Here is a 23,873-nt window from a genome sequence, read left to right on the forward strand (position 1 = left end):
CAGCGGAGCGCCGTCGACTGACGCCACGGGTCGGGTGTTTGAACAGGAACTGTCATGTGAGACAGAGGTAGTTATAAACGCGATGTGCAAACATCTATTTGTGGTGGCCAATTTTAATTTTGTGGCAGACTGAAAAATAAATGAATGTATGGGAATGTACAACAACGCTCTCACGTGTATGATGTCACAGCAGTAGGCAGCGTAAATATAACGACACGCCTATAATCCCTCCCACTCCGAAGTGATACTAAACTCGATGGAAAAGCTAACCACGCCAAAGTGAGGTGAGCTGACCCGACCCAAACTAAACTAAACCGTGGGGTACTATGCAATGGAAAAGCGCCATTAGTCTCAAAGGTACATATCGGTACCGAATACATGTACATACACTGTATGTACCTAAGTGGTACATATTAGGACCTTTTTGAAAGGTACGACCCCAGTAGAGCTTGGGACGGTTTTTTGACCATTTTTTACTGACTGGGATTTCTTGGCCCTGTCCTTTCAGCTTTCTTTAACTTGGCGAATCCTCTGAAAACATGACACCAGATATTTCTGAAGACTTTCAAGCAGTGCAGTGCAGAGACCTTTGGGGGGGCAGGTGTTCAAGATTATCTGTTGCGTTCTGGCATTCGTGAACATGTCGCCCACTCGCAATCACATTTCGTCTGGCTCGCATTGACGCCAATCGTGAATAGCTTTTTTGGGGTTCCCCCTTCGCCTGTTTGCAAAAAGGCAACTCTGGGCATAATAATATATATTATATATATATAAAATTATTATTAATATTATTATTAAATGTTTTATTTGTTTTTTGAGTGGGTAGAACTTAATTTCAGTGCTGTGCTTTATTCTCAACTCTTAATGTTTGTGGTAAACAACATGTGATTTGTGTTATCTAAAAATTTACTATAAGCCGTATCACTCTTATCACATTTACCTGCCCCTTATATGTGCCTCATAACTTGTGTCTTGTAGCATGTACTTATGAATTGTTGGTGGATATTGTGGGTAATGAAGTGTGAAGGTCCAGAATAATTTTTTGCACTCGATTCATGTAGTAAAATTATCCCAAGTGGATTTCCGCTGCCTTATCAATATTATAGTCTTGTTATTTCTCACAATTTTCTTTTTGGTTCACTTTCTCATTTTTCTTACTTCCAAAATTATTTTCACGCTCTGACTGTAATCATAGAGGGCATATTTAGCTCATAATGCAGGTGCCAGATTAGAATTAATTGCCTTCCTGAAATAAAACTGTTCCTCGCACGGATTAGCCTTTCAACATCCACATTTAATTTGTTTGTCTGAGGCGCATATTTTGCTTTCATGCTATACTTTGTTCTGAACTAACCCGCCATGCTTTGTCCGGTTGATGGCTCCTTTTATCCACAGCGGCTTGATCACGCTTGTCAGTGTTTATCTGGTGTTTACCTTCCATGGTTTGAAAGAATATATCTTGTAGTGGATTTTAAAAACAAAAGGGAACAAAATCAATTTGGTCTGGTCTGTAATCTGATCCCCCCCAACTGTCACTGAAGATTTGGACATTTAATCAGACTCCTAAACACAAACATGGGCCAGGCCATTGATGATGTGAAGCCAGACTGAAGCATGCTGCTGGTTCATTAAACCTATCACAGCATGTGCTAATTAAATAATGAAGTCGCGCTTGCATACAGAAAGGCGAGAAATGACTGCTGTGGCATTTCATTCTCCATATGTTAGCTTGTTTTAAACATTTAGAGTTGCTTTTGTGACAAAGAGAAAGCTGTTGGACGGACTATGCATTTAAAGTCTCTACATTAAATATCCAAGGGAAATGTTGTAACTAGTGTTAAAAACATGAGAGAGCACTTCAGTAGCACAAGCAGTGGTGAGGGAGATGCGAACAGGTTTGGAGAGTGTGTTTACTCTAGTGTATTGAGACAGTATGTACACAGTGGGCTGCTGTATTCAAAGCATTTGAACAGCTAATGAGGTCATGCTTTCGAGCAGATTAAGGCATCAATTTTACATCAATATAATTGTTTCGGACTTATTTAAAAAAAGGATTTATTTGATGATATACCTAAATGTAAAATGTGAATATGTGCTAAGGCTGGTGAACCAACACAATCTTTCTGGTGAGAATGGTTGATCAAGAATTCATTCATACCATATTTTTTTGACTATATGTCGCACTTTTTTCATAGTTTGGCGGGTCCTGGAACTTATAGTCAGGTGTGACTTATACATCAAAATTATTTCATATGAACCTAGAAACCATTACCGTCTACAGCCGCGAGAGTCCGCTCTATGTTGCTTCTGTATTCATGTAATACAATGGATTCAGTGACGCTGAATGACTTGGGGACCTTTTTGAACTTGATTTGGATTGCGGTGTTAATTTAGCCTATTCAGCTTCCCAGGTATGTTTTGTATGCTATTGTGTATCGTGTAAATAACTGTTTATGTTACTTTAACATGTACGGACACCTATTCAGCCTGCTGTTCTGTGCTATTGTTTAGTTGAATAACTGCCTTTCCAGATTAAATGTCTGTTCTTCAGCTTGGATTTTGTGAATTTATTTTCTAAATAAATGTAACGTATAGTCAAGTTCGACTATCTCGTCAAAATGCATTTTTGACTGATGTGACTCAAACTCCGGAGCGACTTATAGTCCGGAAAATATGATAGAAACCTTTGTTTATGGTACTTCATTACAGAGATTTTCCTAACAGGTGTGTGTCCCTGAGAGGAACTGGAACAATATTTTGCTGATACACCTTTATTGATCAATTGTTGGGTTTTGACATCAGTCCGATGTTGGGTTTTGACATCAGTTCGATGTTTGGTTTTGACATTAGTTCGATGTTGGGTTTTGAAGTCACGCCGACATTGGGTTTTGACGTCAGTTCAATGTTGGGTTTTGACGTCAGTTCGACATTGGGTTTTGATGTCAGTCCGATGTTGGGATTTGCATCAGTCCGACGTTGAGTTTTGACGTCAGTTCGACATTGGGTTTTGACGTCAGTCCGACGTTGGGTTTTTACGTCAGTCCGACGTTGGGTTTTGACGTCAGTCAGACGTTGGGTTTTGATGTCACGCCGATGTTGGGTTTTGACATCAGTTAAATGTTGGGTTTTGAAGTCATGCCGACGTTGGGTTTTAACGTCAGTTCAATGTTGGGTTTTGATGTCAGTTCGATGTTGGGTTTTGACATCAGTTCAATGTTGGGTTTTGATGTCACCCCAATGTTGGGTTTTGACATCAGTTCGATGTTGGGTTTTGAAGTCACGCAGACGTTGGGTTTTGACGTCAGTTCAATGTTGGTTTTTGACATCAGTCCGACGTTGTGTTTTGACGAACTGACGTCAAAACACAACGTCGGACTGATGTCAAAAACCAACATTGAACTGACGTCAAAACCCAACGTCTGCGTGACGTTGGAAGAAATGGCTATTCCACATAATGTACATACATATTAAATAAAATTAAAAAAAGGCGGAAAAAGAAACAACTTCTTTGAGCAGGCACGCAGGCTTGAGCAGGCACGCAGGCTTCTTTGATGTCACCCCAATGTTGGGTTTTGACATCAGTTCGATGTTGGGTTTTGAAGTCACGCAGACGTTGGGTTTTGACGTCAGTTCAATGTTGGTTTTTGACATCAGTCCGACGTTGTGTTTTGACGTCAGTTCGTCGTTGGGTTTTGATGTCACCCCAATGTTGGGTTTTGACATCAGTTCGATGTTGGGTTTTGAAGTCACGCCGACGTTGGGTTTTGACGTCAGTTCAATGTTGGTTTTTGACATCAGTCCGACGTTGAGTTTTGACATCAGTTCGACACTGGGTTTTGACGTCAGTCCGACGTTGGGTTTTGACGTCAGTCCGACGTTGGGTTTTGACATCAGTCCGACGTTGGGTTTTGACATCAGTCCGACGTTGGGTTTTGATGTCACGCCGATGTTGGGTTTTGACATCAGTTCAATGTTAGGTTTTGATGTCAGTTCGATGTTGGGTTTTGAAGTCACGCCGACGTTGGGTTTTGACGTCAGTTCAATGTTGGGTTTTGACGTCATGTTGGGTTTTGACATCAGTTTGACGTTGGGTTTTGACATCAGTCCGACGTTAAGTTTTGACGTCAGTTCGATGTTGGGTTTTGACATCCGAAGTTGGGGTTTGACGTGAGTTTTACATTGGGTTTTGATGTCAGTCCCGACGTTGGGTTTTAGGGTTAGGATAAGGTTACGTTGTGTTTTGACATCAACACGATTTTCATTTATAATATAATATAATATAATATAATGGGGGGATTATAGACGTACCGTTGCGCTGTCTCTGCTGCCGTAACATCAATCTAAACACAACAAAGAAAGGTACAACACAGGAGCAATGGAGCAATGATTCTCTGCATGTACTGTAGATGTTTTTCACCACTAAAAATGGGATCTTGTACAACATAGCACAGATGACGACATTGCTTGTTTGATTGACACCGCACAAGGGTAATCTTGTGTTAAGCAGCAATGCTGCTAGTGACTATTCTCTCCGACCAATCAGTGATCTGCAGTGTTTACACGTAACATCAGTTTGGCTCACTTGGAACCTCATCGGTGGTGGTCCTAAAAAGTACTGGGAGTCAGCTCAGATCAACTACTTCTAAGATGTCAATCCACAGATCAAAGCTAGAGAAAGATTGCACTTGTATTGCATATAGGTTGGGTTTTTATTCATTAATAACTTACTGTGTGAGCATATGTGGTAAAGGCTGTGAATGTTTATGAGAGAGAGACTGAGATGAAAACACAAACATGGATGTGTTGCACTTGACGTTGATGCCAAGAATAAAAATATCTTATTGTTAAATGTAATTGAATGCTGCAGAAAATCACAGCATAAAATAGGAAATTTACTATAAGATGTGCCCACTGTTTATTTGCACATGCTTGGCTGTGATCTGCCATACTTAATAGAACAGAATAGCATCATTCCATCACTGTAATTAATTATTAAACAAGTCAGCAACTGTTTTTAAAGGTTAAATAATTACAGTATAGGACTATATTTTTATATAGCCCTTTCCCAGTTTTTGTGTTGTTAAAATGATACATCGACAGTGTATTATAATTTTACTTTCGCTGCATATAAGGTTTTCACACTCATAACCCTTTAAGTGTAAAAGATACGTGTAAGAACTAATATATCAACTTCATTCTGTACCAGCTTTACTCCATAAAATAAAATGACCAGCATAAAAGAATAAATGCATTGTAATCATGTAGTTCCTCATCCACGTTTACATTTATGCATTTAGCAGCAACTTAACAGTGCTGTACAGGCTACAGGCTCGCTGCTGTATATATTATATGCTGTTATTCACTATTCTCCTAGGTATTCTCCTGTTTAGTTGATATAGCATAAAAGATAAAAAGGGTTCTTTGTGATTCAAATCTTTTGAATCTGTTCACCACAAAGAACTGATTTGTTCATTGATTCTCGTAAAGGGGAAAGTTGGATGTACTTAAAAAAAATACTTTAATCGGTAACACTTAAAAATTATTTTACTTTTTTAAATCAATTTTTTTTTTTGGTTTACCAATTGACATAATTTTTAAGTAGAGTCCGACTTTAACTTTATACAGTTTATGAGCTTTCCTAAGACTTGAGCTGTGTCCAAAAACGCTCCCTATCCACTATACAGTGCACTATATCGGGTGTCGGCCATTTTGTAGTGGTGTCTGAAACCTAAGTGAACAACTTAATTCCCTACATTTGTTCACTACTTTTTACCCACAATGCACTCTGATTTTGAGGGTACGTTGGATGTACACTCGCTCACTCGTATTTCCCATGATGCAACGGGAGACGAACGCGTAACTGGAATCAGCTGAAGGATACTGACAGTAAACACCATAAATTTACGCTTATACACTTTTGTTACTTCTTGTTGTCAGTTATTTTCTACTCTTTGAAAATAAACAAATAAAAAATAATTGAGATATCTTTTATTCAAAATATAATACACATTTTTATTAAACAATAAATAAACAGCAGTAAATAAATATGATAAGCAGTTGTTTTGCTCTCTTTATAATCAACTAATACAATACACATGACAAATGTGAAAAACAGTAAGAAAGTAAACTTTACCATTTCACAGTACAATCAATAAAGCCACACAGGTGTAAGGGTTTATGACGAACCTCTGCGACATCTATATGACGCATGGTATTTACGTCAGTGTCCCAAATTGCTCATTCATATTCATTTGCTTCTTTCCCATATAGTGGACTCAATAGGCTTTATGCCCAGCTGCACTACTTCCTGAACTTCCTTTATTGGACAAACTGATTAATCCAGGTGTGTCTGATTATTGTTGTTGTGACTACTTAGGTCAGGCACACCTGGATTAATCAGTTTGTTTGTGACTACTGAGGTCAGGCACACCTGGATTAATCAGTTTGTCCAATAATGGCAGACAGGAAACAAGTAGCTGGCTGAAGTTCAGGAAGTAGTGCAGCTGGGCATAAAGCCTATTGTCATTCCCCATATGGAATAGTGAATGAGTGTACGAGGGAACCGTTTCAAACACAGTTTTTACTTAGCACAGCAAAATCATTCATTACTCTTATCAAGGACAGCTTAATGAATGATTAAAGGTTCTTTAAAGTGTGAAGTTTAATCTGAGGATCAACTTGAATACAAAATTGAGTTTTGCATTGTTTGCATTTATTTTGTTTAAGAATCTGTACCCCTACATACAAATTAAAAGTTTGTTGAATTGTAAAGTAGCTTGTGATGCAATTCAAAAATATGCATGTCTTGTAAAGAACACTGTGATTCGCTTGTCTTCAGTGGACAATTTACCATCAGACTTTTTCCTTTTTATCCTCCAGAAATGTAAAATATTTTCCACAATATTAAGCAGTCACAGAAAATATTAGAAACAAAACCATGGTGCGTCTAAATATTATTTTTGTTGTGACAGGTGCGGTGTCACAGAGAGTCATCTTGTATACCATGCTGTTTCTTACCAATATGCATTGAAAAGTCAACTAAATAATTGCATTGCCATGGTAGCAAAATATATATTTTGTATCACTTGCCATTAGCAGGTGTGACAGGTGTACCTTGTGTGTATTTTGGAACAGGAGCAGTTGTTTTTTCTAGGTTTGTAAGGGATGTTTATTTAGATTATTTAGTGCAAGGTGCTGAAGGTCTGAAATACTGAAAGAATGGTGAACAGCCTTCATGTCATAAGCCTCGCATTATCCATCACAAAGTAATGATACAATGTGTTCCCCATTTTCTCTCTTCTCACCCTAATCTTCGTTTCTGTGTAGAGAAGAATCTGTTCCCTTTCCATAATGACCTTCTGGTAAAGCAGCTATTTCCTGCTTGTTTCTCAGTGGGGTCAGTGATAAAACAGGCTGGGTTACCCGGAGGAGGCCAATTTGTTTTGCAGTGACGTACTTTGTGATCTTAATTCCGTCTGAATCAAAAACGTCTGCGTTCACGTACCCTCTGTAAAAATAGTGAGGCAAATTACCTATTGTTTTCCTATAAGAACTTCAATCCTGATATGAATGTCTGTGATTGCAATGTTATGTTCTCACCACATTTTTTCTAATTTATTTTGGAAAATCAGAACTAAAGCTGAATTTTCAATGGGCTTCTTTTATTAGTTCATTATTTTAGCTTCTTTTTTGTTGAATTGCTGGTTAAATTTATCACATTTATCAGAAATTGAATTTCGTCTGAACAGTGTCAGTGTTGTTAACTTTGCAAGTGAGCTGTAAGCATTACAGGTGATCAAATATAAGTATTATTGGAGAAAGTTTTGCTAACAGTTTAGAGGTCCAGGAATAATGGGGTACAGTTAAAGGCTGTGTCAGAAATAGCCCTCCATACCATCATTGAGTATTCCCTACATTAGTCAACTTATATAGGAGTTAATCAAAACTTGAGTAGCGGCTAGCTGTGAGTGTACATCAGTTGTCCAATCGTTATTGTGGTGCATTGTGGGATTGAATAAGTGCACTCAATAATGTCCACTATGATTTCAGACACAACTAAGAATGAATAGTGCACTATTTAAGGGACGACGAGGCTAATTCAGACACAGCAAGAGATTTCTGGTTCAGATGATTTGTAAGAGGACTGTGAGTGTGTGGTTTTTGGCTGACATGATGAGAATTGCTCAGATTGTGTGCTTTTCTCAGATAAGACGTGTTATACTATAAGTGATCAAAGTATCAGTAAAGTAGCCCGGATGTGTGATCCAATATGATTTGATCCTAGCAAGTGAGGTGTAGAAGTTGTGTTTGTTAACATTAGATAACTTGAACTAACAATGCACAATACTTCAATCTACTGCATTTGTTCATCTTAGTTAACTGTATGTTAACTGTATTCGCATTAACATTAACAAAGATTCATTCATGCTAAAAGCTATATTGATCATTGTTGGTTCATGTTACTTAATGTATTAACATTTTTTTAACAAATACAGCCTTACTACATTTTTGCATAATATACTTTATAAAGACTGAATAAAATTAGACTAGAAGTGTGACAAGCACTCACACACAATCCAGATAAATAGGGTGATGGTGATTATTAAAGCAAGATCATTGGACTTGAGAGCTGTTGAGGCTGAGAGGATTTGGAGTGGGTTTATAATCAACAAATATAGTTTGCAAGGTAGCGGTCAATGCACTACACTCAAATACGGCCACTTACAGAACGTCCCATTAATTCATTTTTTTTCTGTGTGTGTGTTGTCGCTGTACCCTATCAACAGAGAGGCTGGCGAGGAAAACTGGGACACAGAAAGCTGCCAAACGCTTCCGTCGCCGGCACTCTCCCACACCAAATGCCTGTGCAGCAAGCTGTCCACCTTCGCAGTTTTAGCACAGAAAGCTAAGGAACCGGTGAGTGACATATTTAACTTTATGACATCACATTGCACCGAAGCATGTGCACACGAGGTGGGACCTGATGCTCTAGGATCCCTTGGAAAATAACTAGAAGGCATGATAACATTAAGAAAGTTGTTGTTTGTAAAAGAGCTGAAGTAGATCGGTATGCTGTGCCACAGATTAAATAAGTAACAATGTGCGTTTTGGTGATATGATGTTGAAAGGGTAAATGTATTAGATTGTGACTAACTCCGCTGTTGGCATGACATTTTAGGCATGCTCAGAAATGCCGTCTGCCCCCATAGTGTGCTGGATTGTACAAAACATAAATTTCAGCAGATGGTTGACCAGGTGTTTAATATATCATGGTATGCATAATGTGTCAACCTTTGTCTTTTTCATATGTATAATTTGAAAGCCATTAAACAGAATTTTCAGTTTTTAACATTATGAATATTAATCTCACTAAAACAGGATTTTTCTAAATGTGAAGTGTATTGTTTTTTAAAGAAAAATGCACTAAATGATGTTGATCGTAAATTGATCGTAAAAAATGATAATGTGACCGTATTGACAAAATATGAAAGTGTTGCCATTTTAACACTTGCACTTAACTACTTTTAATATTACTTTTGCATTGGTGAGTGTATACATTTACATTTTTATGTCAGTAGTGAAAAAAAGAGCTTAAGTGCTTGTTTTTATCTTTTTACAATTAATTTTAGTATTAAGTTTTTAGCAAACATAGCTGTGTCAATGCTGAATAGTACTAGACACCAATCATTGAATATGCAATGTAGCTTTTAGCTATGCGGGTTAATGAGCCTGCCTCAGCTTGCTGTATTGAACCTGTGCCCTCTTTTTACTTAATGGAAAAAAGGCGACTACAGGCCCACCAGCTGCACCAAGCTCTCTGTACTACCACTGTAGGTTCCATACATCTCTCTCTCTCTTTCTCTCTCTCTCTTTAGATATATCTGTCCATCTCTCTATATACATATTTATCTCGCTCACTTTTGACTTTTCCCCCTCCCTCCCCTCTCCGACATCACCAATAAAAGGATACTGACCCACTTTAGTTCAGCTGGGTGTATTTTTTTTTCTGAAAGCAACCCATTAAAGTGATTGATATGCATGGCAGAGACAGGGAATGCTGGGAGATGGAGAATTGCCCGAGGAACAAGCAATGTGGGGCGGAGAGTGTAGATATGGTGACCAGTCACAATCCACAGGAGCTGGACCACGTGCCGGTGGCTGACGCTATCACTGACACCAGCGTGCCTGACTGACACACACATTCAGAGAGAGAGAGAAAGAGAGAGAGAGAGAGTAGTGCTTCCCATCAGATACAATATTGCACAGTCAGGGGCATATACCACTGGGAGGTAATATAGATGCAATGTCAATCCTAAAAACTACAGAGTAATATTACAAATATAAAAATAGAGGAAAGTTTTTTGACAGTACAGTTTGCAACTTCGGTATTGTCAAAGGTTTAGAAATAAAAATTTAGGCTTACTTCTTTTGAGGAGGCTTTTGTTCAAAGCAACTGAGCAACTGCTGTGAAAATTATAAGCTGTGTTTTGACTTTTTAGTGGAATAATGAAACCACTTTTTTGAGGTTTTTAATGTTTGTTGAGTAAATGCAGTTGCACTTACATTGAAACTAAAACGAATGACCTTTTTGTCAGTAGGCCTGCGTATTTCTTTTATATTCTTTAAACTTACTGGATTGAAATAATACATAAACAGTTTTGATTATAGAAAATAGCTTTTGAAATATCCCAAACTAAATAAATAAATGAAAAGCAGCTTCTTCTTTGCTGGAGAGATATTAAGAGTTTAGTTCACCCGAGATTGAAACTTATGATTTAATTTACTCACCCTTATGTTATTCCAAACCCATATTATTATGTTTTTTTTCTAGAGGAACACAAAATAGATGGATTGGGAATAAGATGATGCACATAACAATAATTTTGATACGTCTTCTGTAGCTGTACAATAGCTTTACTTGAGAAAAAGACAGAAACAATTAAATAGCAATTTGTAGGTTTTTGTAGGAAGTCAACAAGATTTAAGAAGTAGGAAAGTCTTTTGGAATAGGAATTGTCATGAAAGCAGCAAAGAGACATTTCAGCTCTCTGGTGTACAGCACAGACAGCGACTGGCTAAACTCGGCTTATAATTCATGAATTCTCTTCATCTTTTTGTATTATTACTGAATGTGCTTCTGCACTCAATCACACCTAGGGGAAAGTACTCTAAAAAGAGTAATAAGAACTGCTCACTGTACCTTTTATTAGACCAGACCTAACATTATCCATGTTAAGTGAAGATTTCTTTGTTTTCTTGTTCTGTTTGATGCTTTTTGTTAACAAGCATATGCACAATGAGTTACCATTAAGAACACATTCAGGTTATTATCACAAGCAACCATTGCAACCGTATTATGTCTTTTTCTCTGTGTAAGGCGCTGTTTTCATTTGACTTTAGCTGAAGTGCCCTACAACAGGGATTCGTCGCGTGTCTTATCTGATTTAAGAAAAAATCTCAAAACTGATTGAAAAGGAAAAGATGGAATATGATCTTAGCTTTGTAGTTACTTCAAATGAAATAGCAAAATTGCTTTTTCCCTGCCAGTGTCTTGCTCAAGGGCAATACTAGGTCATCTTATTGAACCAGCAATTGTATTAGTAATCTAAAGCTATATAATCACAATGGCCTTTACCACGAATGTGGATCATCTGTCACACAGTGCTGTTTTGAGTACATTGAGTATTGAGTAGTGCTTGTGTGATATTAATGAAGGCAATTCTCTTATGTTTTATAATAACAAACACGCTTTTTTCTTTAACCTATTTACTGCACCCACCCCTTTTGAGGGATCTTCTTGTTTCAAGAAGACAATATAAGGTTTTTCACTGAAGTGTATGTAGGTGAAAATTAAAATAATAATAATAATTAAAAATAATGCAATAACATATTAATTTTATAAATATATAAATATTTTTATAAATAATACAAATTTAAATGTTTCCCCCCCCCCAATTTTTGTAAACATCAAGTAGTTGTGATCCAAATTTCAAGTGTCACTGCATTATTATTACTGCTAAAAGGTTTTGAAACATGAAACAAAACATTTTTGAAGATTTGTAATAGGATGTAGTGTTATAAATATATAATATGCATTGCTATGGAGGGCAGGGTCATGTAACAAAAACTGTCACTACATAATTTCTATCATCAGATGACTTAGAAATATGAAAACTACATTCTGGGGGCTTTCCAATGATATATAGCTTGTCAAGGTTTTTTGGGTTTAGAACAGGGTTTTAGTGTTCGAAATATGTATAAACAAATTGGCCCCACCTGTGGGCCCATGATCTTTTACAAACTGACTCTCACAATATCATTTTATCCCCAAAATGGTGATGATAAATGAAAACTACACTCTTAGAGCTTTCCAGTGATATATAGTTTGTCAAGGTTTTTTAGCATTTAGAATAGGTGTAATAACAAATTGGGCCCACCTGTGTCCCATGACACTAAGTCATAATTTTCCGAAAATTCTGATGAAATATAACAACTACACTCTTAGAGCTTTCCAACGATATATAGTTTGGCAAGTTTAGATATTCATATGCACAACTCTAGAGTAATTGTTGGCGTCCTGCTAGTGGGAGAGTGACATTTAGCAGGATTATCAATGTTTTGAGGCACACTCTTATCATAAATGAATCGCTTACTCTCACTACATAATTTATTTTCTAAAACACTGAAGATATGTGTGTTCTAGAGGCTTAGACCTTTCCAGCAATATATAGTTTGTCATGATTCGATAGACATTTACATCCAAAATATTGAAGTAAACTCAGGTGTTCCTTAGGAGGAACGAGTGACAGTTAAAGGAATATTCCATTTAATACTTAACTCAACACTTAACGTTTTTTTTTCAACGGAGTTTCAAAGGTCTACAAACGATCCCAAACGAGGCATAAGGGTCTTATCTAGCAAAACGATTGTCATTTTTGACAAGAAAAATAAAAAATATGTACTTTTAAACCACAACTTTTTGTCTAGGTCAAGTCCAGCGCGACCTAACGTAAATGCGTAGTGACGTGGGAGGTCACGTGTTACATATATAAAACGCACATTTGCGGACCATTGTAAACAATAAACTGACACAAAGACATAAATTAGTATCAGTTGACATACAACAACGTAGGAACGGTCCTCTTTCTCAACACTTGTAAACACTGGGGCTTAGTTTCGCGTTCGTCCTCTGTGTCCTCTTGACGTCATGACGTATTGCGTGGGGTCGTGCTGACGTATCACGACCGGATCTAGATGACGAGAAGTTGTGATTTAAAAGTGTATATTTGTTATTTTTATTGTCAAAAATGACAATCGTTTTGCTTGATAAGACCCTTATGCCTCATTTGGGATCGTTTAGAGTCCTTTGAAACTCCGTTAAAAAAAAAGATTAAGTGTTGAGTTAAGTATTAAATGTTGGGCTCTATTAAAGTCCATTAAAATTAGAAAAATCCTGCAATGTTTTCCTCAAAAAACATAATTTCTTCTCGACTGAACAAAGAAAGACATCAACATTTTGGATGACATGGTGGTGAGTAAATTATCTGGATTTTTCTTTTAAGGAAATGGACTTATCCTTTAATGCTGTGCCCTTACTGAAAACAGTTTTGCTTCCTACCAGAAAATGAAAACCACAGACACTAAAAGATTTATATTTGTCACCCAAATCTACCCAGTAACCCAGGCTGTGGGTCATTATTGACCCTTTATTTTTACATTATGTCAGTCCATTGGCTGACATCGGTCTGCAAAGTAACCACACAGTAGCAGTGTCAATCCATTAGCCTGGTTATGCATGGGTCATCATCAGCATTTTAATGTCCTTCATCAGCCCTGTATAGTAACTATTACATGAACACACTTAGTGAAGCTTGTCATGGCCATACAGTAGCTCTCTTAAAAAATGCAGACAGACACAAAAGATGCTTTTTGAAACTTAGTGAGCTGCCTATCTAGGCATCAGACACACATATCTAAGCAATGGTACTGTACACACATTAAACAAACAATGAGAACATAAATGAAGATATTTGTAATCAAACAAGAATAAAAAATACTGTGGAAGCCAGGACTGCTCCAAAACTTGCTGCCAACATTTTCCTTTGTGTTCAGCAGAAAAAAATACAATTATACAGGTTTGTTTTCAACATGATAGAATCATCTTTTTATGTGAACTGTCCCTTTAAGCATTTTAACTTTGCCAGTATGGCACCATAGACTTTTTTAAGCTGTGTTTGCTGGTTAAAAACATAGCCATGCTAGTCCAACACCATAAACAAGAGACATTCGTACAGTGAATAGGTTTTGATTCTGTGAACTTCTGAAGGAAAACTTTTAAGATTATGTGGTCCAACGGTTGCTCTGACAAATATCCAGCAGTCTGAACACATCCATTCAATGGCTGAACATTCATCTCATGTTCTTCATCTGCTGCTCCCCCAAGACTCTGTGGTATCTTCTCAGTATTATAGATCAAGTCTGGAGATCCTGGGCTTTGTTGTTGAGGAGTGTCAGTAAAGATGGAAACAGCATTTCAATCCTAGTCTTAGCAACATGTTCAAGGGTTGTATTGTTGTTTTGTTGAGGGACTATAGTGTGAGAGAACTATGAATTCGCGTCAGCATGAACATGTGTCGGGAATGTGTGATGTTTGATGGACCACAGATGGGGATGGGAATCTGTTTATGACTCCAGTCCATTCATGATTTTCTTAACAATTTTTGTACTGTTGATGAGGAAATGTTTTATTGTATTGTTTTTGTATAATCAAAAACATTTTAAAACAAATAGTTTACAGAATGTAAGATCTGTGTATGCCTACTGACAAAAATGTATTTCTTATTTTTAAACTGAAAATGTGTACATTGCTATATTTCTGTTTGAGCCCGTATATAACAAAAAATTCACATATGGAAATGAGAAAAAGGGAAAGATATAGTGGTTGACAGGAAAACCGAATGAGGTACACTGATGGATTAACCCTCATGTTTAATGGAGAGGGAGGGTGGAATGTGGCATAAGCTTCTGTCATTACAGGCCGTCTTTAGAAGAGCTGCTATCAACCACTGATCCTGTTTATCCCCTGCTGTCTTTTTCACAGAGCAAATCACTGCTATTTTCCAAGGTTAAGAGGTCCATTTTATTTAAAATAGACCCTTAATTTACATTAGAGGATTTCTGGTTCCCAGAATGCTTTGCATGAGGCTATTGTTTTATAGTTTTATTCTCTAGAGACAAAGACTTTTAATGTTCATTTATCTTTGAACAAACTGTTGCCAGTAAATAACATTTTAAATTTAAATTACAATAAAAACCTGTCAACCAGCTGCATAAATCACAGCAAATTTTTTACATTGATAGTTAACATGCTAGGCTCATAGGACTCACAAGTTCAGTGGTGATCTGTAACTCAGTGATGGATGATGGGAGGCTCTGAGAAGATATATTGTTTTTTTAGGCCGTAACGATTTGTACTGTCAGTTTTTCCATACAGCGTAATGACATTGAACTGATTTATCATCACGCAGTACTAAACAAGAGGCCCTCAAAAGCAGACAAACATGCACATGACAGCGCCTGCCAAAACCCTGCAGTTATTACCTCCTTTAGCACAGAAAAACACAAAGACATACACGGGCACATTTTGAACAGTACGCCTACCTGCCCTGCATACTAACAAACGTATTGTCTGGTTGGTTGAAGGACGAAGACCTTTTCTTGGTATCTGCGAATCTGTATTGGTTCTAATCTGCCTCAGGCTTGTTGACCGATCTTATATACAGGCCAACAGAACCACAGATAAACACGTATGTAGCTGAGATAAACATTATATCGACAGGACATCCACTCCATATAAAAGAGCACCCACTGGTATAACTGTCTACATACTGTCAGAAATCTGCATCTGTAAGACTGTCAGATGTGATACTGTATGCTTTTAAGGTCTTGTGTCTCAATCTATTTTGTATGTACTGGGAAGCACTTACTACAAAGATATTTAAAGGTGTGGAGTTAATACAAAATGTTATCATTAAGTTAACAAAAGTTTATTTACGCAGTTGACAAATCATTAAGTTGCCCAATCGATTGAGTAATTAGCCTTAAAGGTGCCGATTTTCGTGATCTCCCTTTTCAAACTTTAGTTAGTGTGTAATGTTGCTGTTTCAGCATAAATAATACCTGCAAAATTATAAAGCTCAAAGTTCAATGCCAACCGACAAGGAATAGAGGGAACGTATGGTTTGGACTACAACCATCTACTACCTAGTTAGGTGACGATAAGAGTTTTTTTTACACAGGAAACATGGCCACATGTTATTGCGCACTGTAAACACAATCGTACTGTAGCTTCGAATACACAGGAAAACAGGACCTTTAGGGAATCCCTGTATGATTTGCTATTTATAAACGTAATACATTTAAAATCTCCCTGTAAAGTACATATTTGGAATGTTTTTTCTTCAATCTCTAACACGCCAGTAATTGATTATTACGCCAGAATGAGAGTAGAGTTCCTAGACATATCTGCCTGGAAAATCACAACTTTTAATTTTCCGTCGGTCTTAGTACACGATGAAACTACAGAAGAGTCAAGTTTTAAATGGGAAAAATATCAAAACTTTTTGGTTATTTTTTGAGTATAATGCTAATGGTCTAATCAGATTCAATGTATTGTGCTTAGCTATGCTAAAAGTGCTAGTGCCAGACCCGGAGATCATCTGAATGGATTACAAAATGGTAAAAATCAAGTGTTTAACTCTAGGGGAGCTAGAAAATGAGCATATTTTGAAAAAAGTGGAGTATCCCTTTAACATGTACATTTGAGGCACTAATATGCACTGTTTGGTACCAATATGTGTATATGGAGTACTAATATGAACCCTTTAGGAGCAAAGGTGTACTTTTTTAAGTGGGACCGCCCCAGTGACGACTATGGACCTTTTCTTTTTTAACCTTTTTATCTGACAGTGTATGGCACTGTGCTGCTATAGGTTAAAGGCCACTTACGGTCCAATTCACGATTTTAAATTTCCTTTGGTGTGTAAGTGTATATTAGTACATGTTAACGATATGCAAAAAGGTACAAATCCCAAAGTAAAAGATGACTCGAGTTATCGTCTCCAACATAAATCTCTTTTCTTGGACTACAACAAGCACACGGATTGTAGGCAACAGTTTACTTCCTGGGATTGGTGATGTAGAGAAGACCGACATTATCATAATTCCCCCCGCTTTGGACTCACAGCCTGTAAGTTAACTCCTGATAGCATTGCATTGTGAGCGAATCTTTCAAACATGGTAAAGAGCGTCACATTTCTGTCTGACATCAGAGGTATTCAGACCAATCACAATGTACAGATTAGCTGGACAATCAGGAACACAGCACTTTTCAAATAAGTATTGTACGAAATCCATGCATTTCAGGAGACATGTGTAAACTGGAGCTACAAAAATTTACGGTATGTGTAAAATAATGTGTTTTTAACCATAACCCATGCAAACACATTGTATTATACCAAATACACAAATTAACATTTTTTAGCAATGAAATAGGTGCCCTTTAACATTTAGAAGTATGTATTTGGCAGATACTTTTATCCAAAGAGCATTACACATATACAATAAATAATTTTAAGCACTATATGTTCCCAGGGGATCAAACCCATGATCTTTGCGCTGCTAACACAATGCTCTTCCAAACAGGAACGCTTTTAGCCGAATCAAACATTCAAAATTCTTTCTTCTGGGAATACTGAACAAAATATTAGACTCATCCTGCACTACACGATGCCCTATGGAATGAGATCACTTTGATTTCACCTACAGCTGACCAACAACAAGTAAAAATTCATGGTTTTTGTAACCAGACTGTGTATATTGGCTTCATATTAGAGTCTTTTGATGTACCAAATAAGAAATGTGCTCACCAAGAGATTTCATGAGATCCTTCTGTATTCTTTTGCTACCTTGCAAATGTAGTTAGACATGTAACAGTAAATATGATAACTAACTACTGCAAGACTCAGTCATTTGGTTACACAAATCTATTTCAATTAGACTTCACCGCCTCCACAGAGATGAATACAATAAAGTTTACCAAACTAAAACTAGCAGGCATCTTAGAGGTGTTAATAAGTTTGTTGTATCTGTGATACGCTAAGTCTCTACTGTGACACTGACACAATTGCTAAGGAGCTACCCGTGTTTCTCATTAGTGTTGGGCCTAGTTAAAGTCCCAGTTGAGATGATGTGATTCCTCAGAATGTAATAAGCATAGCTTCTCTCCTGGGCTAAACACATACCAGCTCATTTTCGTTTTTTACGTCCGTCCCTGCTTACATGTTCATTTAATTACACGATTTATCCGAATGTTTTTTCCTAAGACAAATCTCCGTGTAATGTTATTTTAACCACTTATCAGCCTTACTGATACCCAGGCCGACTGAAGCTGCAGCTCGCTCCTGTCTAGGCTCCTTGTAGGTTTGGAGCTTGATGATTGATCAGCACCCTGTTTTGGGTTGCCGTCATGCACCACAGCGGTGACAAACATTTCCGCCACTCTAGGATTCTCTCTCGCCCACTTTAAAGATAACAAGTGTCCAGGGAACTCGAGATATAGCGTTAGCGTATGTTAAAATGGCATCGGGTCTCTCCTGACGTGTACGTATATTTGGAGAATGGGTTGGAATGCATGTAAACAGCAGATCGAGGCCTGGTCTCAGCGGCCTTGGACTTAGTTAAGAACTCAGTTGTGGCCTCTGAGAATTTCAACCGTTTGATTAATGCCAAGCCTAACTAAGTTCTTGTTAGGTTCCATGTTGTTTTCCCTCTTCCGCACTTCTTCTCCTGCTTAGCGTGTTACTTATTGTCATAATGAGTTATTGCGGAGCGAGAAAGTGTGGAGGAGGCCAGGGATGAGGGATAAATGGTGGTTGTGTGGTGCGTGAGGATGGAGAAGTAGGTTAAAGTGCCTGAGCTGAAAATAGACATGACTCCTATTTGCTTAGGAGCTTCAATTCACCCTAGGGTGTGCTAGGAAAGACGGGCCATAATTCCCTCTGTAATTTGCGTGCCATCTCCGGCTGTCCGGAGCCAATGGTAAATGAGGAGAGCTGCGGCACATGCTTATTTAGGACAGGGCTTATGGTGCGGACGCTCGGGGCTGTGAGCCCATGAACGAGAACAGGTTCTACAGCACCGGACCCGGTTCTCTGTGGACTTGGCACATATGATCACGTAACCCCTCAATGGTAGACACTTGTGATTAAATTTCCCCCATATTTCCGGAACGATATACTTCCACATTGAGATTCAAGGTTTGAATGCTCAAGGGAAGGACAGCCTTATCAGGACATTGGTACCCTGGAGCAGCCGTGTTACTGATTTTGCATCAAAAGTCAATTCTTTTATGGGTAAAATGTAGACGGACTAAAAGGCAAATGGGTGAGAAAGTCAGATTCATGCGTGCATGAGCTTTGTGCCTTTAGTGCATGATCTGACTGAAGTAGCATATATCTGCACCGGATGCATGCAGTCTTGTCCCGACGTGACAATACTATATCTGTTGCATTTTAAAATATTAGTTGCCTATGCTGCAGGCGTCCCTGTGTTCATAGCTACTCCAATTGTATTTTTTTACATCAAAGCCAGCTTCTGATGTTTCAGATCTCTATACAACTCAATAAAAATGTATACACTTATGTAATGTTATGTTTTATTTCGTGTTATGTTTGTATCTCTCTCTCTCTCTCTCTCTCTCTCTCTCTCTCTCTCTCTCTCTCACTCTAGTTCACCCCCACATCTGCTCTGCCAGTGGCATTTCAATGAAAGAAACAAAACCTATAGTAATTTTTCAGGCTGCTGGCATACTGCACTGGTCAGAAGTGCCAAACCAAAGCAGGCACAGGCATAATGTTGGCAATTAATATGCCAAGGACAATAGGCTAAGCAAAAGATGAGAATGAGAGTTTGGCAGCACCTCTCCTAGTACCACCTGTTATAGGCGCACCTGCCAGCTTGAATAAAAACACTGCAGCCATTAGGCCTGCACACCTCGACTGGCTCTCTGCGCTGTTTATATAGCCTCGTTTTCCCTCGTCTACCTTTCCTTTGTACGCAAACATGCTCGTAGACTCGCAGAGAACAAATGCTCACACATGGGATCACACAATACACTGATGGTATGCCATCGTTACCGACCACACAGAAAGCAAAGGGTTCCTTTGTTCTTAAAGTGCATTTGGTAAAAATAAAGCCTGAAAAGTCCACACCAGGAAGCCAATTGAGCTGTAAGTGTATGAATGAAGACTTTAGATTCACAGCCCACTTTAAACCACAGCAGAATACATTTTAAACTAGAAGCTTTAGCCATTTCACAGTTTTCCAAAGAGCACATGATGGTATTGGTTTCCGTCTCAACGTCTGCTTTATAACCCATCATGTTAAGTGTTTTGCCCGTGGGCAGTAGATCTGATTCATGCAAGTCCTTGCATGAAATCAAAAGGCTTGTGTCTTTTTAAGAAGAAGTCATGTGGAGTGTGATGGCTCCTGAAAGTAACAGAGTGATTTAGAAATAGGTTTAGAGGTGGTTTCCTGGACGTGGTGTATCCTAGTCTCAGACTAAAATGCATGTTTGAGCTGCTTTGATTTAAAAACACCTTGTACTAACATATCTTAACATATGTCTTAATATATATCAAGTGCCATTGTTTTGTCTCAAGGTGCACACCAGTATTTTTTTTTTTTTTTTTTTGTAAGGTATGTTTGTAAAAACTGCTTAAATGCTTTAATGTAACTAAATTCTAATCCTGGATTAATCTAAACCCCGCAGGAAACTGCCTCTTTTGTTACAGTATTTATTAATCTTTGTTAATGTTAGTTAATAGAAATAAAACTGTTCATTGTTTGTTCATGTTAGTTCACAGTGCATTAACTAACGTTAACCAAATTTTAATAAAGTATTTGTAATATAGTAATTGTTGAAATTAACATTAATAAAGATTAATAAATGCTGTATAAGTGCAGTTCATCATTAGTTCATGTTAACTAATGCAGTTAACTAATGTTAACCAAAGAACATTATTTTAAAGTGTTACCGTTTTATTTAGTGCAAAACCCTCTATTGCTTCTGACATGAGGATTTTTTTATTGGATTCCACCAACAAACCAGTATTTCTTAATGACCTGAGGTGCATTAAGCAAATTTGAAGTGAAAGTATTTGATAAATGTATAAGTTATGTCGAAAGCATTCAGTTCAAATCATTATCTCATTATTGATGAAGGTGGCATTTAGAGGCTTTTGCATCAGAGCTCCTCATATAAAATACAGGGTTTCAGAATAACATCTTTGATTACTATTTCTACATTTTCACTATTTTTTTGGTCATTACCAAAATAAGCACAGTTTTATTGAGCATGTTAAGTCTTGTGTAGTCAGATTTTTTATTGCTTCTATTGACGCACATTGCTCTTTGGATCATTCCCAAACATGCTGGAATAACATGGATCAGCATTTTTTGTACAAACTTGTAGGACTCATGCCAGCACAAGTGCATCATGTTATTAAAGCCAAATGAGGGCATGGCAAATACTAAAGAGTGCTAAGAGTTTTAAATACAATGTATTAACAATATTGTTGGCACATTTTGACCACCAGTGACCAGAAGAAAGATACAGTTCAATGAATGCACACTAGGCCACAACCCTTATATAGTAGTTAATACGCTGTCAGAAAAAGAACCAAATGCTATCACGCCTTTTAAAATGTACACTTTTTTACCTAAAGAAGGCATATCAGTACATCAAATGGATATATTGGTACCAAACTTATATGTGTACCTAAATGGAATTTAAAGAAAACTGTCCCAGCTTTACAGCTACCTTTGTACCTTTTTTTTTTTCTGAGAGTTATCCTTGTGACAACTAGCCCCTATCTCCCTTACATATAGATTGAATGTTATCTGGTTTAAAAAACATCTAGAGTGCTTCTGTATGCTGTATGAACCACATGGCTACATTGCCAAGTGTACAGTAATGCTTAAATGTCAGCTGTCAGATGGACGGACTAAAAGAAGGATTAAGTCCTTTAGCTGGACTTCTGGGATTGCTACATTGTCTCAACACAACCTTGCTGACCTCTGATATAACTCACCAATGCGGTGCACATCACACAGTTCACACTTCTGTTGTGGCTAAGAAAATGATATGGCATATGTCTCATGATAAAAAACTCACTGTCAAGACAAAGCACTTCCTTCAGAGAAAAATTTAATGTCACGTCCTGAATGCAATCTATATTCTTGCCCGATCGGATCAGGAAACGACGCTCTGTGAACTGTGCACCAATAATAATGTCTATAAAAGAACCAACCCTGATGCTGTGTGCCTGATTGTGGAGGACTTTAATCATGCCAACCTGCAGACAGTTCTTCAGAAATATGACCAGCATGTCTCCCGCCCAGTGAGAATACTCTTGATTACTGCTACACTACTATCAAAGATGGCTGCCGGGTCAGATCATCAGTCTGTGCTTCTCATGCACATCGAGAATACAGAATGGAGGAACAGATAATGTGCTGCGAGCGGCTTGTGCCATTATAAGGTAGCAAAGTTATTGTGAATGCATTTTCATTGGTTATGCAGTATTTCAGGCAGTGACACTCGGAACTGTGTACCAGAATTATCGGCTAAACACACACACATGCACAGTTTATCATAATTTACTCACCAATTTAGAACCAAAATGCTGTCATTTTCCACCTGTGTTTTGGTAAAACAAGCAACACAAACTTCCCTGTTACATGTGCACCAAATGTTGTGGTGTAGTCCCAATTACAAGCTTATGTCAAAAAATAAGCAGTGCTACATCAAGCGGTAGCAATTTTCCCATCCCGGATGATTCTGTGATGTTTCAAGGGGCCTATTATTTTTCTAGTTTGAAGGAAAATGCTGTGCCCTGTTTTAATAATTATAGACTGGTTGACTCACATCCACTGTAATAATGTGCTGTGAAGGGCTGGTGATGGAGCGCATTAACACGATGTGTCTGAGTGATTAGACCGCCTGCAGTTCACATAAGAGTGTGGCAGGCCCAGTGAAGATGCTGTTTCTTAGGATGTAGCCATTAGCACCTCTCCGTAGGTGGATTTGGAACATTTTGAGAGTTCACAGAAAGGAAGGTTACATAAAAATCTTTCATCCATACTCTTCAGTTCAGTGTGTGTGCAGAGCAGAGATTAATCAACAAATCATAATCAATTATTATATTCATTTTAAATCATGAACTTACATAATGAGCATATAGGCTAGAACAGTGGTTTTCAAACTTTTTTAGCAGCCACCCAAATGTAAAAAATATAAATTATGCAACCCACACTCTACCCCCCCCACCAGTAGCATGAAGCAGGGCGGGGCCGAAAGCCGTCAGAGCATGGATTGAGCCCGGTGAAATGTGCATGCGCGCATCTGTATGTTTATATAACTTACCTAATGAGCAGACCCGACGCCAGACACAAATTCACGGACCGGCATTTCATTTTTTCAGGGGGCACAAATGAGATCAACCTCACTGCAATTCATAATATCATTAATTATGATAATGGACAAAAATGAGGAAGAATTGACATGCGCAACACAACGGAGGAGTCGTAAAGATTGGACCTAGCCTATACTGAAGCAAGTCTAAAAACACGTCGCAGGGCTCTACATCAACACTTGTTCGCTTATCAGGGACAAGTAACGTTAGATTAAAACGCCAATAACAATCACCTAAACACGATAATGATTCTGCATCCGTTAGTCTAAATGGCAACCGAAAGTGCATAATGTAATAACCTAAGATAAACAAATAAGCGCAGCAAACACAAATTGAGCT

General features: G+C 37.8%; 1 protein-coding gene across 1 annotated transcript in view; it reads left to right on the plus strand.

The window, feature by feature from the left end:
* adgrb2 (adhesion G protein-coupled receptor B2) overlaps positions 1-23,873 on the plus strand; it is a 363,394-nt gene that overhangs the window by 271,450 nt on the left and 68,071 nt on the right. The window contains exon 17 of the mRNA XM_065292273.2: positions 8,787-8,916. Within this exon, the coding sequence (XP_065148345.1) occupies positions 8,787-8,916 (130 nt within the window). The remainder of the gene's footprint in view (positions 1-8,786; positions 8,917-23,873) is intronic.

This window comes from Paramisgurnus dabryanus, chromosome 19 (genome assembly GCF_030506205.2).
Source record: "Paramisgurnus dabryanus chromosome 19, PD_genome_1.1, whole genome shotgun sequence".
Lineage (NCBI taxonomy): Eukaryota > Metazoa > Chordata > Actinopteri > Cypriniformes > Cobitidae > Paramisgurnus > Paramisgurnus dabryanus.